Genomic DNA, 16,540 nt, shown 5'->3' on the forward strand with positions numbered 1-16,540 from the left:
ACTTAAACTGGTAATGTCCCAATTACCTGTATTATTAAAACATTATACTCTTACCACTGTTACACTGGCTCTTAGCATAGCCCTTACAACTGCGGCATCATCTAAAGCTTTTATTTTTATTTTTTATAAACAAGCATAACAGTACATAACAGTATAAACTATGAAGTTGGCCAAAACATTTCCACTAAAACAAGCTAAATAGTTTCCATACAATGTTATATTAATTAACCTAGATGTGTAAAGATTAGGTTAAAAAGTTGAGGATTTGTTCTGCCAGCCAATGAGGACAAGCCAGCAGGTAGAATTAATTAGTGAAGTCAACAGCATGTGTGGTACTGCAAAAATGTGTATCAAATAAAATTATACTACAGGTAGTTCCGACCTTACAATCTGATATTCGTGATAACAGCACGGTCTTTTCACACCACAACTGCGTTGCCATTAACAACAAGCTTCATGCACGCAGGCGACACAGACTTTTTTTCCCGGTTGCGTTTTAAATCCGTTATCTGATACACAATCTAGCGCACTGTGTAGGGAACATAACCAATTGTCTAATTCACTATCTAGTGCACTATGTAGGGAACATAACCAATTGTCTAATTCACTATCTAGTGCACTATGTAGGGAACATATATCCATGATCTGATGCACAATCTAGTGCACTATGTAGGGAACATTAATGTGTTTGTAACAAGAACAGTTAGCAGCTCCTAGTAGTTCTGTTTTCATTCATAGCCTTTGGTGTGTGTGAGAGGTTTTTTTATTTCTTTTTTTCCCTTCGGAGGTTCTTGCCTTCTTCTTGTTGTTGTTCTTACCTCCCTGAAATGAGTTTTTGCAACTTGGGATGTCTGCTTTGTAGTGTTAAACTTTATATTCGTTGTGGAACTACTTTTTGGCGGAAGGTATTGTCAATATTAAAGCATATTTAATATGAAATTCAGGGCTTCTTTGATTTATTTTCTTTCTTTATTTTGTAAAAACTGTTGTATAAAAGCAATAGAACACTCGAGGTCATGTGTTATCGCGAATAACATCACGGCTGTGATGATCTCACCTTCGGTTCGTGCCTGCGACCAAATCACAGCCGTGATGTCATTCGCGATAACACACTCCCTCTCGTGTTCTATTGCTTAACTATACAGTATTACAATGATGGAAACCAACTAATATCTAATGAGCCTTATTCGTAGAAATCCAGAATAGTTTTTAAATATTATGCTATGTAAAAATCTACCTAGTTTACAATGAAGTAACAAAAATAACAACAAAAAACTGTCAAACATGCTTACAACCCTTAATCAAAACGTACAGTTTTGTTTTACTTTTCAAAGGGCAAAAGGAACATCTTGACGGCCATGGGTATGTACAAAAATCTGCTTTTGTTCTATTCATTTCTGATTCTACGTGTCTTGGCTTCACCCAGTATTAACAGTACAACAAAAACACCCATTAAAATGAGACCGACCCAGCAGAGCACAACTGGAAACAACATGACAAACAAAACAAAACAGGAAATCTTATCTGATCATGCAGCTTCTACTTCCAACACAGCTCCTTCAAAAAACTCAACAATCCTAAACAGTACAAACGACACAAATTCTGTCACTGAGCAGAACTTAACAGTGCCAAGTCCAACAGCACAGAGTACAACGATTAAAAAAACGACATCTGCCACAAAGACAAGTCTTCCAACAAATTCTCCAGGACTAACAGAAATGGACGTTACAGCTAGAACACCTAGCTTAACAGAAACCACAGGGCATAACGGAAATGAGAGTACATCCAACTCCACATCTGTGTACTTCACTACAGGAACAACTCTTGACAACAAAACGGGCAATGAAACAGCAGGTAAACATGCGTTTTCACTAATATAAATAGAAATTATTTCATTCATTATATATATATATATATATACAGTATATATATAACATTAAAACCACCTCCTTGTTTTTACACTCACTGTCCATTTTATCAGCTCCACTTACCATATAGAAGCACTTACCATATAGAAGCACAATTACTGACTGTAGTCCATCTATGGTCTACAATGGTCAGGACCCCCACAGGACCACTACAGAGTAGATATTATTTGGGTGGTGGATCATTCTCAGCACTGCAGTGACACTGACATGGTGGTGGTGTGTTAGTGTGTGTTGTGCTGGTATGAGTGGATAAGACACAGCAGCGCTGCTGGAGTTTTTAAACACCTCACCTTCACTGCTGGACTGAGAATAGTCCACCAACCAAATATATACAGCCAATAGCGCCCCGTGGGCAGCGTCCTATGACCACTGATGAAGGTGTAGAAGATGACCAACTCAAACAGCAGCAGTAGATGAGTGATCGTCTCTGACTTTACATCTACAAGGTGGACCAACCAGGTAGGAGTGTCTAATAGAGTAGACAGTGAGTGGACACGGTATTTAAAAACTCCAGCAGCACTGCTGTGTCTGATCCACTCATACCAGCACAACACACACTAACACACCACCACCATGTCATTGTCACTGCAGTGCTGAGAATGATCCTCCACCTATATATGATGTCTGCTCTGTGGTGGTCCTGACCATTGAAGAACAGGGTGAAAGCAGGCTAAAACAGTATGTAGAGAAATAGATGGACTAGTCAGTAATTGTAGAACTACAAAATGATTCTATATGGTAAGTGGAGCTGATAAAATGGACAGTGTGTGCAGAAACAAGGAGGTGGTTTAATGTAATGGCTGATCAGTGTATATATATATATATTTACAGTAAATGATGTCTATTTCTCTGCAAATGATGTGTTACATTTCCTCACACAGGTGCTGGACTAACTCATTCAGAAAAATCTTTGACAATCATGTTTAGTGTGGTATTAGGAGTAATAGTACTGCTAGTTTTTGGGCAGATTGTGTACAGAGTGACCAGAAGCAAACAAAGAAGAGTCCAGTATTCACACCATCCTCTCTTTAATGAAAATACAGGTAAGAGCAACTTTCTGTATTGTAAAGTGTACAGGTTCCAGAATGAATATTTGTATTCGTCTTATTTATATTGTAAACATGCAAATAATTATTTGTATTTATGCTCTTACAGGTGAGCAGTTTATGGTACAAGATGACACACTTGTGATTTCAGGAGGACTCTACAATGGCCCTCAGATCTACAACTCCACTGTAACTGCGATAAATGATGACCAGCAAACATTTGTTTACACACCTACACAGTTTCGCTTGGAGTTGTTGAATGAGGACCCGGGAACAGAGCAAACTTGTAAAGCTTTTACCTTTAAAACCTTTAACAACATTGAACAAGAGCCTCAGTAAATCAATTTTGTATTTTACCTCAAAGCTACATCAGCAATATTAGGCTGTTACACCTAAAAAGAATAAGTTTTTAAAAAATGTTAATGGTTTATCTAAAAGGTTTAAACATTTTTATTTCATGCAAAGGACAGTGACTGAAACAATGCAAACATAGAACAGTAATATTAACAGTAATATTATAGTTTAACACACCACTGAAATAACTGACTGACACACTCAATATCTAACAATTCATATTTTTCAATATATATTACTCTTCTCTATAGTATCTAATAAACTATAAGACCAAAAGTATTGGACACCTGACCATTAATTTGTTGGGTCATCCCATTTCAAAAACAATTGACGTTACAATAAGAATGACCTCTATGGGATCTTTTTAGCTATAACAACATCCACTCTTCTGAGAAGTCTTCTTACAAAACTTTAAACTATGTCTGTGGAAATTTATGGATATTCAGTCAAAAGAGCAGGTGTATGGTTGGGCATTGATGTTGGTAAAGAAAGCCTCAACTGATGTTCCAGTTCATTCCAAACTCTGTGCAGGGCTCTTTGCACTGGAGGCCATCGGAGTTTCTTTAAACCAAGCTTTTTTTCCATGTCTTTATTGGCCTTGCTTGCTTATTGGCTTGCTTGCTTTGTGCACTGGGGCACAGTCATGGTGGAACACAAAGGGGCCCTACCTGCTGCTGCTGTGGAAGCATTTAATTTCCCTTATATAACTGATTAATTACACCTGTTAGCAACTGCTGTGGCTAAAACACATAAATGTAATATTTAGAATGGGTGTCCCTATAGTTTTGTCAATATAGTGTATGCTCTTAAATTACAATAAACAATGGAAACCATCTTTAACCTTGGTGTCTGATTAATACCAAGTTGTTTTTAAGCAAATATTTTCTCTGTTCCTTTTTTCTTTTTCTTGTCTGAGCTGGTAACGGTAGTCCAGCCTGCATCCCGCATTCTTTTCATAGTTGCCAGTTTTAGTGCTGCTCCTGGAGACTTATAACCAGCAGAACTCTGCACCTGTAGTGTACAAATGTGACAAATTCAAGTTAATAAAACATAAAATGTCTGGATGTTAAATCAACGATCTATTATGCTTCATTTAATACCTTCTTAAATAAGCCCAGGGACAGTGGTTCAGAGTCTTTTTCTTGCTTTTTTGCTTTTAAAGGAACTGCAGAAAAACCCTTTAATACAAGCATAAAAATACATTTTATTATACTTAAGTAGTAAGTAGTGAAATAGACAAGATACCTATTATGTTATTAAACATTTAATCATGTTTGTTAATTTTTTAAACAGTAAAGTCACATAATGCAGTATACAGTGGAATTTACCAGGACGTCATGTTGCTCTGAGCTGTCAGATTTCGGGTCCAGTTCCAATATGTTTTTTCTCCATGGTGCTGCTTTCTCAGTAGACGGTGGTGTGCGTATTCTAAAAGACTAAAACAAAAAAAAAATATGTTCACTTATATATGAATATCTCCTGTTAACTTTCTTTTTAACTTAAGTAGAAATATGCACCCTTATTCGTGGTGTTGATCCTGTTTTTGTTTCCAAAGTCCAAGATGAGGATGTAGGTAGGCTGTTATCTAAACTCTGTTTAAAACAAATGACAGCTGTGTACAGAAAACCACCTCAGTTGTACTATATAATTTTCAAATGTCAACAACTAGCATGACTTACAAAAGGTGTTGCTAGGCCTTTTCTCAATGGAGTATCAATTTCTGTCTTCCTCAAGCGTGTTGACATCTTGGTGGAAGCAGTTTCTGGTGTTTCAAACAATTTCTTATTTTTGGTAGTGGTCTCTGATAACTGCAAATAAACACATTTTAATGAGCACAACCTCATCAAACATTTAAGGCAGTAAAAAAAACCTCTATATTAACAACCAAAATAACACCTTTTGAATGTTGTTGCTTTTAAGAGATGTAATTTGTTTCTTTAAGGCCACAATTTTTTGTTCCAGATGTTGCTAAACAAAAAAAAACAGAAACAAGTGTATTTGTTTTATGGCTAATAATGTACTGTATATTTAAACAAATAGCATACATTATTTTACTGCATTAAAAACAAGACAAACCTCTTTCTTTGTGTAAGTGTACTTCTGAGATGTTTGTGTCTTGGTCAGCTCCTGCACTTTCTGTTGAAGACTTTTCTGTATAGACACACAGCAGTCATATAATTTGGGCACCCATGGCCAAATTACATATTTTATTTATAATTTAAAAGTAAACAGAACCTCTGCAGCAAACTATTTATTTTTCTGCAAATGGTAATAGACAGTTTAGGTAGTGATTTAACTAAATAAAGAAAACAATATAGTAACTGTAGCATCTGAAAAAAAGGCCTTGGTTGTTAAGTGATCTTGTGGTTGACACTGACACATTTCTCCCAGCCTTTAGTCATCCTGTCTTTTGCAGTAACATGCAGATTTTTCTTTGTTGTCATAATAAAATTGCTAAAGCCTCTGGATTAAATTTTGGGCTTTCTTTCATGGCCAGACAGGTTTGCTGCTGTGCCTTAAGTTTGGAACTTCCAAACAATACCACCAATGGTGTCTAGGAATGTTTAAGGTCTTCTTCTTCTTTGTCAAGAAGAACAACAAAAGGATTTCCTCTTTCAGCTTCTGTTACAGCTCCTTAGCTTCCTGATTTAGTATACTATAGTGCTATTATTCTTATACATTAACATACAGGGGTTGGACAAAATAACTGAAACACCTGGTTTTAGACCACAATAATTTATTAGTATGGTGTAGGGCCTCATTTTGCGGCCAATACAGCGTCAATTCGTCTTGGAAATGACATATACAAGTCCTGCACAGTGGTCAGAGGGATTTTAAGCCATTCTTCTTGCAGGATAGTGGCCAGGTCACTACGTGATGCTGGTGGAGGAAAACGTTTCCTGACTCGCTTCTCCAAAACACCCCAAAGTGGCTCAATAATATTTAGATCTGGTGACTGTGCAGGCCATGGGAGATGTTCAACTTCACTTTCATGTTCATCAAACCAATCTTTCACCAGTCTTGCTGTGTGTATTGGTGCATTGTCATCCTGATACACGGCACTGCCATTGGATGCACATGGTCCTCCAGAATGGTTCGGTAGTCCTTGGCAGTGACGCGCCCATCTAGCACAAGTATTGGGCCAAGGGAATGCCATGATATGGCAGCCCAAACCATCACTGATCCACCCCCATGCTTCACTCTGGGCATGCAACAGTCTGGGTGGTACGCTTCTTTGGGGCTTCTCCACACCGTAACTCTCCCGGATGTGGGGAAAACAGTAAAGGTGGACTCATCAGAGAACAATACATGTTTCACATTGTCCACAGCCCAAGATTTGCGCTCCTTGCACCATTGAAACCGACGTTTGGCATTGGCACGAGTGACCAAAGGTTTGGCTATAGCAGCCCGGCCGTGTATATTGACCCTGTGGAGCTCCCGACGGACAGTTCTGGTGGAAACAGGAGATTTGAGGTGCACATTTAATTCTGCCGTGATTTGGGCAGCCGTGGTTTTATGTTTTTTGGATACAATCCGGGTTAGCACCCGAACATCCCTTTCAGACAGCTTCCTCTTGCGTCCACAGTTAATCCTGTTGGATGTGGTTTGTCCTTCTTGGTGGTATGCTGACATTACCCTGGATACCGTGGCTCTTGATACATCACAAAGACTTGCTGTCTTGGTCACAGATGCGCCAGCAAGACATGCACCAACAATTTGTCCTCTTTTGAACTCTGGTATGTCACCCATAATGTTGTGTGCATTGCAATATTTTGAGCAAAACTGTGCTCTTACCCTGCTAATTGAACCTTCAAACTCTGCTCTTACTGGTGCAATGTGCAATTAATGAAGATTGGCCACCAGACTGGTCCAATTTAGCCATGAAACCTCCCACACTAAAATGACAGGTGTTTCAGTTATTTTGTCCAACCCCTGTATGTCTGCGGTCAGCCCTAAGGGAGCAAGAAAATACCTTAAACCCATACCTTTATTATTTTGAGTTCTTCAAGTTGTTGGTTTAATTGTCCATTTTCAACTTGGAGGTGGGATAGCTCCAGCTCCTGTAAAATGTTTATGTAATGGGAAGTGAATAAAGTAGATGTTGTGTCAGTGTGCCTCCTACATAAATCTATTGCCATCTTTCCACTTGTTTACAAACTTAATAATAAAAGGCTGGAAAGACTTTATACTAAAATAATAACAAAATAATAAAAATCATTACCAGTGAAGTTTTATTGGCATTAACTTCGGCTTCTTGCATTCTTTTCTCGCTCAGCTCTGCATCCTTCTCTTCCACCATTTTGTCGTACTCATGCTTTCAAGCAAGCAAACGTTAAAGATATTCATATAAACCATATAAATCATAAACAAGACATCAATAAATAAGTAAATAAATAACAATAAAAAAAACAAAAAAAACAGTTATCTCTGTTTAACTAACTGCTGAATAATGACAAAAGTCACAGTAAAATGAACTTTACTTTATGCCGTTCCATTAAAGCAACCATGTCAGAGATCTTCTGTTGGCATCTGACTTCAGAGTCTTCCTTTATCTTTATTGATTCCACTGCTTTTTGCTTTAGTTTCTCTACCTACAAGAAACCAAAGTTTTACGGTTCAAAAACGTGGCATTACATTTAGCATACAGAACACTATCTATATTTCTCATTTTAAGTTAGATTTGCTACTTATACTGAGTGCTAAAATATATATTCTAACCTCATAGCTACAGAAAAGGGAAAAAATCACCTCTAATTTAAGTTGTGCTTCAGATGCTGATTTGTCCTCCAGCTCTGAACATATTTTCTTGTATTCTTTTTCATTATGGTCTTTCAGCTTTTGGTGTTCTTCTTTCAATTCAGTTATCTTTGATTAGAAATGTTCATATTGTTACAAGTCATACATTAATTTTCCTAGGCAAACTAGACAATACTAAAATCATACCTCAGTTTTATGGTGAGAACATTTTTTATTCTGTGCTGCCATCTGCTCCTTCAGGGCTTTATTCTAAAATGAACAGGTACACATAAATCTAACAGAAAAGTAATATACTACAAACTCATTTTTATAGATAGTTTACACGGTGTACTAAACCTACTTCCTTTAGGCATTCCTCATGAGCCTTATCTTTAGTTTCTAGTTTGGTTTTAAGATTTGTAAGCTGCAAACAGATTAAAAAAACATTTAAATGTCATAATCTTAAACATGAAATACACACACACACACAAACTAATGCATTGTTTATCCTCTTATTTCTTCTTTTAATTTAATTGCTTATGACATGCTGTGTGATCTATAGGTTTTTGTGATGGGCCGATCCACAGTTTTTCAGTTCCGATCCGATACACAACTGCCAATACCGATACTGACACTTTAATATTATTAAGATTGTTATTGTGTTAAGGGTTAGATTATGAGGCTGAAACCACACAGAACATCATATTAAAAAACCAAAAAAAAAAACCCAAAAAAACATTATCTTTTGTCCCGCTATCCTGAACTCCTGGTACTCTTTAATGTGAAACTTCTGCAGGTGCTTGATTGAATTAGTCGTGTTCTGCAGTCCGTTGTACTTTTTTTTTTATTTAAACTAAATTTTTACTAAACATTATTTGTGCCAGAAACATAATACATTTGGTCTGTTATTTACCTTTAGTTCCAGTGCTTTGATCTGTTTTTGTTTTTTCATTTGCTTATTCTGGAAGCTTTTGTTCTAAGATTTAACAACAATGCACTTATTGTAACATTACAGGCAAATACATTATTTTATTACTATAATACTTTAATGTAACAAACCACATAAACAACTGTGAGCTTATCGGTTGCTAATAATATAGTTGCACAACTAAAAAACAGGTAAATGATGGTACAGGTAAATGCATCTTACAGACTCCTTTAACTGTCCCTGAATATTTTCATTCTCCTGATAGTGCTCTTTGATTTCTGCACTAAGCAGCTCCACTTGTTTTCTATATAACATAAAAAAAAATCCAAATGAGAAATAATAATATATAATACGAGATGTGAAGATCTAGCCTGACATAAGAGCATAAGAACTATCATACACAGGGAACAGATAAAAAGCAACATATTCTTACTGTAGTTGTTGTTTATCCTCTTCAAGTCTCTGTACTTTCATTTTCAGCTTTTCCTCACTTTCTTTATTTTCCTGGATAAAGTCATAGACTGAATAAATGTAATACTAAAATAAAATAAAAAAACATAAATTACACTTTCCCACATGGATAGTAATGTGTACATTTGTCATGTTAATCCACCCACCTCAAGGACCTTACTCTCTGAATCACTGCTTTCTTTTTCCTCAGTGTTCTTTTTAAGATTAAGCTGATGAAACTTCTCTAGCAGATCATCATATCGCTCCCTGTGAATTATTATTGTTGAAATGTTATAAGAAAAAAGATAGAACAAGGAATTATTCACAAACAATTCAACAGGGCCAGATACTGTACTTTCAACCTACGATATATTTAATAAGTATAAGGACACCCGACTATGAGCTTGTTGGATATCTTATTTAATAACTATGGAAGGTAATAATGAGATTTCTATTAAGAGAAAAGTGCTGAGGATATGGAGCCATCAGGTAAGAGGAGGCCAAAGAAGAGGGCTATGGATGTCGTGATGGAGAACAGCTATACAGCCAACCCAAGTTACTCCACTGTGGTCAACATATCACATTTACATACTAATCATGTTTTTATTAATAATCTACTTTTTGTTTTTGTCATCTTTACAATTTCTTTGGTCTTACTTGAATTGCCTGAGGTCGTTTTTCAGCCGTTCTGTATTACTGGATGATTCCTGTTCATTCTTCAGTGCTTCTGACAACTGACCTTCAATCTCTTGCAGTTTTTTCTGAATAAGATCAGAGTATGTAATGTTGCTCACTGCCAAGCTCATTTATTTTAGACAAGATAAAACTGGTTTTACCTCTTTCAAAAGCACATCCTCCTTTAACAAGTTTTTCTCTTCTACAGCATCTTTAAGTGTAGCCACCATGTTTTTATTTTCAGCAGTAGCAAACTTCAACCTTTCCTATAAGTTGAAATACAGCCACATGCAATCTACTTTCCAAATAATTTCTAGAGTCACATGACTAGATAAACATTTGTGTAAAGTTGCAAAAATAATACAAAAACAACACACACATAATCTGAATTTTACATTCAAAATGACTACTGGTGTTTACCTTTAATTCATTCATTTCTGTCTGTTTTTCAGCATGCTCTGAAATAAGCTGAATCATCTTTTCATCATCTGCCTGTATCTTCTCCTCTAAATATTTAAGTCTTTTTAGCCTTGTCTCCTTAAAAGTAAAAGTAATCATTTATATTAGAAATTTTACAAGTTACTACGAAACCACAAATTGATTGTTAAAAAATATACGTACCATTTCATTTTTTAAAGTTTGTATTTGAATGTCATGCTGCTTATTTGCCTCTTTCATATTCCCTGTGGTGATACTTGATTTAGCAATAGATAGATGGCATACGTACATATAGATTGTTATTTACATGATATTTACAAACCTAGTTCTGTGTTCTTTATACTGAGTTCTTCAGATAGTGAGCTACGTTCAGACTCAAGTTCTTCAACCCTGTAAAAACAATGAATGAACAGACTAGCCTGTTAAGTCTGTCCATCACTCATGCATTACTTTAAATGACTTACTTTGTTCTTAGCATTACTTGTTTTAAGCATTACTGTGAGTAATGTGTTTTCTGTCTGCCTACCTCTTTTTCTCAACTGTTAAAGAGGACTGCAATGAGTCTTTTGCCAAGTGCACCTCTTCAAGTTGAAGTGCAAGTTGCTCTTTGATTTTATTCATGTCTTCAAATTTAATGTCTCTCTCCTGAAGGTTATTTACATACTTCTCTTTGGTTTTCTCAAGTGTGTTTACTAAAGATTTCCGGTTTTCCTTTGGAAACATGACATATTTTGTTAGGTAAAACACATACATACATAACTATGGCTCCAATCTAAAAGTTAGAAGTGCATTAAACCAACCTCAAACTCTTGTCTGAGTTGTTCCTCCTTCTTTAGTTTTTCCTGGAGTGCTTTCTGTTCTTGTTCACAGGTCTGAAATAATTCCAGCTGTTGCTCTAAACAAATATATATTGATTTGAATATTATATTGTTACAACTACAGTGTATATTGAGACATTGTTTTAATGCATGAACATACTTGCGGATTCTTGGAGTGCAGTAAAGTTTTGCTGAGTCTCTTGGAAATTTTGTTGTAGATCTTTAAGATCACTTTCCTTTTCTTTAAATTTTTCATTCAGCATAACAACCTTAAAATAACAAAATAACTTAAAATGCACTAACAAAACATGTTAGATGAACAAAAAATGAATAGATACTAGACTGTTGGTCAATATGTGATTTTGCCAGTAAAAGGTTTGTGGTGACAGTGCTGCACTCTAAAGTGCTTAGGTAGAAAGCGATACCACTTACCTCTTCCTCTTTTATGCAGTAATCTTTCTCAAATCTTAATTTAAGATCCTCAAACTGTTTAAGACCCTCTTTAACTGTGTGATATGTATAAATAAACAAATATTAAATAAAGTTTTTAAAAAAGGTTAGACTATGCTATTACACTATGACTAAACAAAACCTTTTGTTCATTTTACCTTTCAACAGTTCTTGCTGGTCAGCCTCTGCTTGTATGCGAAGATTTTCAAATGCAGCCACCATCCTCTGCAACAAGGCAACCACACTGTTAAGTATAAACTAATCAAATACAGGTGTGCTTGTAGAGACACATCCAACAAGACTAGCAGCTGTAAATTACCTAGGGCTGCCACTAATGACTATTTTTCTATTGATTAATCTATAGATTATTTGATCGATTAGTCGATTAATCTGAATGATTACTTTTCCTTCAAATATTTGAATTCAGAATCTCATTTAAGCTTCTTTTATTTTAACAACAAACTGTATGGCATAATAATATGGCACAAAACTAAATGTAAACAGGGTTTATGTCCATATTATCAAATTCTCAAGTGCTCCATATTAAACAAAGTGCAACATGTGTTTATGGCATTCCATACACATAGCAAAGTGCTTAAACTTATAGTAGAAACAAAATAGAGGTAGGCATGTCTCTATAAGTCCAACGTACAGTAAAGACAGAATGAGCCCAGATTCTAACCTACACATTCACTGAAAACTTACTTCAAATTGTAAGTGATGTAAACAAAGTGGTAAACGTTAAGGCGCATTCATATGAGAAGCTTTTTGCACTTTGATCACCGTGGCAACCGCAAAAATCGTGAGCCCAATGCAGCAAGTGCCCTAACTGAAATCCTTGCGATTAAGAAGCGAAATGAAACAATATAGAAGTAAAAATGCGCTCTAACTGAACTCGCTAAGGAATACGGTATTCTAGGATCTCCGTGATTAAGAAGTTTAATTAAACAAGATGTGCAACATTGCGCTAGTGCTGCTGTGGTACCATTAAAGCAGTGTACAAACCATATTTTTGTTTTGTGTCAGTTTTAAGTATTCCCAAACTTTTGATGATTTGGGTCTTGGAGAACTTTTAGCTTTTCTTTGAAAGCTCTCTACAATCGGCCTCTGAGTGCTGCAGATGGCATTTTTTAAGACTTAATGCCAGCAACCAGTGACTGGACCAAATAAGACTTAGGTCATGCACGCAGCAGATTTAAAAACGATGCATCGACTTTAAATATTGACGTTGACGTCATCAACTAGGTCGACCAATCACGCCAGCCCTAATATTACCAAAATTGGATTTTTACTCCAAACTCCAAAAAACATGTTTTTACTTTTATTGTAGACTGATTCATTGTAGACTGATGGGTAAAAATAGCAAATCAACAACACAATAAATGTGCAAAAAATAAAGGGGTCTGAATATGTTCCGAGTACACCATAGAATAAAGACTTTTATCAGCTAATCACACAAGAAAATCATGCCACGAATTTGAATTCTCATATACTGTTTCTTATATACTGTTCATGAGTCACGTCATTAAATCAAGTACACACAAACACCCTAATTGTTTTATGCTGTTTAATTCTCACCTGAATGTTTTTATGATTTTGCATGAAAAGATCATGTGTTTCTTCTTTTTCAGCCTCAACTAGAAAGAAAGAAATCACATTTGTCTTAACCATAAAGTTACCAATTATAATAAAACAACAATAATAAAAGCAAAACCTAAACCATATGGACAAAAGTATTGGGACACTACTTCTAATTATTGAATTCAAGTGTTTCAGCCACAATAACTGGTAACGTGTAATAATCAATTATATAAAGACTGATGCTTCCAAATTTGCAGCAAAAGTTAATCTTATTTTCCTATCCGAGCATAACTGTGCCACTGTGCACAAAGCAAGCTCTATAAAAACATGAAGAAAAGCTTGGTTTAAAGTAACCTGTACAGAGCCCTGCCACACAAATGCTCTTTTGATAAAATGGGCACATATTCCCACAGACATACGTCAAAGCCTTTTCAGAAGAGTGGCTGTTGTTATAACTGAGAAGATCACATAGACATCACTCTTTTTTAATACCATTTGTTTTTAAAATGTGATGTACAACAAGTTTATGGTCAGATGTTCAAATATTTTTTTCAAATATAGTTTATCTTTGTTGTTATGCTTTTAGTGTAACTTACACAGACTCATTTTCTCAGCAGACCTTTCAAAAGTGTCCTTTAGAATGTTGCACAAATTTCGTGTTGCATTATTTCTGCAAATATAGAAAGTGTACATAGAGCTTAATACGAACACAAACACACACACATATGCACAGAGATACATACTTATTCTGCAGATCTTCATTTTCATAAAGTTGTTCCTCTAATTTCATGCTAAGGCTCTCATTTTCAAACTGTAACACATGTAATGATAATTTCTAATTAACATTGCCACTGTACGTCATCATTTTCTATGTATTAATCTGTAATTGACAATCTTACCTGAAGTTCTTGAATGGCTTTGCGCTGAGTCTCAATTGTTCTTTTATTATCCTGAAGCATTCTTTCTTTATGTAAAATTTCTGAGTCCATTTTTAATTTCCAAACTTTGATTTTCTCAGCCTCTTCAAGCAGCTTGGAATAAAGCTGACTGGATCTCAATGGTGACTGTTGGAATCATGCACAGCAATTAGAAATAAAATCAATACTTGATTTCATACTACTGTAAAACAAAAAAGAAAATCACACACTCACATCTTCCTTTTCCATCGGCATGACTGCAATCTTCCTTGTAACCTCTTACAAAACACAACTATACAGTTATATCCAAATAACAATTCTGCCACTGCTAAGACATTAAAATGTTTAGGTTTTGTCTCTATATGGAAAGGACTGCAATTTCTTTGTTACCTGCTCTTGGTGGTTTTGTAGGCAACACCATGTTGGTATTTGAAAATTGCATGCTTGTCTCTTTATCAAAACATTTATTAAAGCCCTAAACAAAAACCATAAACATGCTCGGTCAGATCTTAGCCTACCCTACAACTGCGAAGATAAAAAATAAACAAGACAATTGTTGACAGCTAACAGACACCAACCTGTACTGGTGGCACATAGCTACTGGTGTCCTCAAACATCCCGGACTCTTGAGGCTTTACGGCTGACACCTGACTTATGTTGGTTCTTGGAGGCACTAACAGCTTAAAGTTAAACGCTCTTTCCATACTACAAAACAAACAATATAGGTTTAAATTGTTAATAGCTAGCTAGTTAATAGTTGAATGCTTAAGTAAGCAAAAATAAATGCTAGTCCCCCACCCAAATGATCATAACATTTGTAGATTATAGGTTTACATTTGATCTAACTTGAAGTAAAAATTAGGATAAACAAATTTAGCTTGCACCCAAGGTACACCGGCCAACCGTTTATGGTCAACTGTACATGTAATGTTGTATGCAGCCCATCTGTTTCTTACATACAATTCATTCATTAATTATGACCCTCTGTTATATCAATTATCTCAACATTGAACCATGGTAGTATTTAAATCTATAGCTCAGTATCCCAGCAACAAAACCCAAGATGGCTCATGTGCTATTGTAACATACTAACATTAAGGTAAATAAATAAATAATAAAATAAAAAGAAGAAAAACAACTGTGTCTGATACACTCTTATAAAGCACAACATACAAACTATAATGTCAGTAAATTGTCCCTGGGGCAGCACGGTGGCTTGGTGGGTAGCACTGTCGCCTCACAGCAAAAAGGTCCTGTGTTCGATCCCCAGGCGGGGCGGTCCGGGTCCTTTCTGTGTGGAGTTTGCATGTTCTCCCCGTGTCTGCATGGGTTTTCTCCGGGAGCTCCGGTTTCCTCCCACAGTCCAAAGACAAGCAAGTGAGGTAAATTGGAGATACAAAAATTGTCCAGGACTGTGTTCGATATAACCTTGTGAACTGATGAACCTTGTGTAATGAGTAACTACCGTTCCTGTCATGAATGTAACCAAAATGTACAACATGATGTTAAAATCCTAATAAACAAACAAACAAACAAATTGGCACTGCTGCACAGGTACACCACCCAACTGTCGATTTAGTGCAGACGTTATTAGAAATGGTCAATTTTACTTTTCTATGCAGACATTTCAAAGGCACTTAGCATTATGCCAAACTTTATATTAGCAAACAAATTACAAACCTGTCAGAAAACGAAGAGAAATGACCTAATAAATTAACCTCTTCTCCCTATTGACAAAAAGGTGCATAAAAATAAGTGAGTAACCGAAGTACGTCTTAAAAAGAGTTAAATTAAGTTAAAATTACCTTTATTTGTTTATAGTAGTCGAGCAACGGAAACGGTCTGCGATACGTTCTGTAACGGTCTCAACGGTTTTCTGCCCCAATTTATACAGTTTAATAAGCGCGCGCAGGTTACAATTCCTCGCGAGCCGATTAAATGGAGCATTCAAATGCTGTCCAAATGATGGTAAATACGAGTTCCCGATCTATGAGCTTGAAATGAGCTGAATTCTGTTAAATTTGCAAGTGGGATTTTTGGAAGCAATTTTAGTACCAGAGTTTCCGAACTGTTACTAACTTTGACTCTTTTATGTGTAGAAAATAGACACCTTGTAGACACTTGTTTTGCATTAAATAAGGTTAGTAAATGAATATTAAATATACAGCTTTATTAAAAAAAAAAAAAAAAAACTACGTCTAAGTAACATTTTACAGAA

General features: G+C 35.7%; 2 protein-coding genes across 5 annotated transcripts; one reads left to right on the forward strand and one right to left on the reverse strand.

Annotated features, from left to right (window-relative positions):
* The first annotated feature begins 1,718 nt into the window (after positions 1-1,718).
* Positions 1,719-4,403, forward strand: si:ch211-105j21.9 (sialomucin core protein 24-like). Its single transcript, XM_062997150.1, has 3 exons — positions 1,719-1,854; positions 2,810-2,971; positions 3,084-4,403. Exons 1-3 carry the CDS (start codon positions 1,719-1,721, stop codon positions 3,311-3,313), a joined length of 528 nt encoding a protein of 175 aa, XP_062853220.1. The 3' UTR covers positions 3,314-4,403.
* Positions 2,940-16,365, reverse strand: sycp1 (synaptonemal complex protein 1). 4 transcript variants are annotated; one of them, XM_062997417.1, is made up of 36 exons: positions 16,128-16,365; positions 16,003-16,049; positions 14,901-15,027; positions 14,713-14,797; positions 14,557-14,600; positions 14,305-14,469; positions 14,149-14,216; positions 14,002-14,075; positions 13,403-13,461; positions 11,983-12,049; positions 11,807-11,880; positions 11,535-11,643; positions 11,357-11,451; positions 11,083-11,267; positions 10,879-10,946; positions 10,740-10,801; positions 10,539-10,655; positions 10,280-10,384; positions 10,101-10,204; positions 9,611-9,710; positions 9,427-9,497; positions 9,216-9,297; positions 8,979-9,041; positions 8,427-8,489; positions 8,273-8,335; positions 8,078-8,194; positions 7,810-7,920; positions 7,551-7,643; positions 7,315-7,389; positions 5,405-5,479; positions 5,225-5,296; positions 5,008-5,136; positions 4,846-4,920; positions 4,657-4,764; positions 4,429-4,506; positions 2,940-4,339 (listed from the first exon to the last, which is right to left on the reverse strand). In XM_062997417.1, exons 3-36 carry the CDS (start codon positions 15,024-15,026, stop codon positions 4,199-4,201), a joined length of 3,123 nt encoding a protein of 1,040 aa, XP_062853487.1. In that variant the 5' UTR covers position 15,027; positions 16,003-16,049; positions 16,128-16,365; the 3' UTR covers positions 2,940-4,198. The 4 variants fall into 4 exon arrangements, with proteins under 4 accessions (XP_062853487.1, XP_062853484.1, XP_062853486.1 ...); XM_062997414.1 differs by having other exon boundaries at positions 11,807-11,889; XM_062997416.1 differs by lacking the exon at positions 16,003-16,049 and having other exon boundaries at positions 11,807-11,889.
* Positions 16,366-16,540: the final 175 nt, after the last annotated feature.

Source organism: Trichomycterus rosablanca, chromosome 6 (assembly GCF_030014385.1).
Source record: "Trichomycterus rosablanca isolate fTriRos1 chromosome 6, fTriRos1.hap1, whole genome shotgun sequence".
In the NCBI taxonomy this organism is placed as follows: domain Eukaryota; kingdom Metazoa; phylum Chordata; class Actinopteri; order Siluriformes; family Trichomycteridae; genus Trichomycterus; species Trichomycterus rosablanca.

Coding starts and splice junctions, on each gene's coding strand:
- si:ch211-105j21.9 (XM_062997150.1), top strand. CDS start 1,719: ATGGACGTTACAGCTAGAACACCTAGCTTAACAGAAACCACAGGGCAT. Junction 1,855..2,809: donor AACGGGCAATGAAACAGCAG/GTAAACATGCGT, acceptor TTCCTCACACAG/GTGCTGGACTAACTCATTCA. Junction 2,972..3,083: donor TCTCTTTAATGAAAATACAG/GTAAGAGCAACT, acceptor ATGCTCTTACAG/GTGAGCAGTTTATGGTACAA.
- sycp1 (XM_062997416.1), bottom strand. CDS start 15,026: ATGGAAAGAGCGTTTAACTTTAAGCTGTTAGTGCCTCCAAGAACCAAC. Junction 14,798..14,900: donor GCTATGTGCCACCAGTACAG/GTTGGTGTCTGT, acceptor GTTTTTGTTTAG/GGCTTTAATAAATGTTTTGA. Junction 11,268..11,356: donor AACTCAGACAAGAGTTTGAG/GTTGGTTTAATG, acceptor ATGTTTCCAAAG/GAAAACCGGAAATCTTTAGT.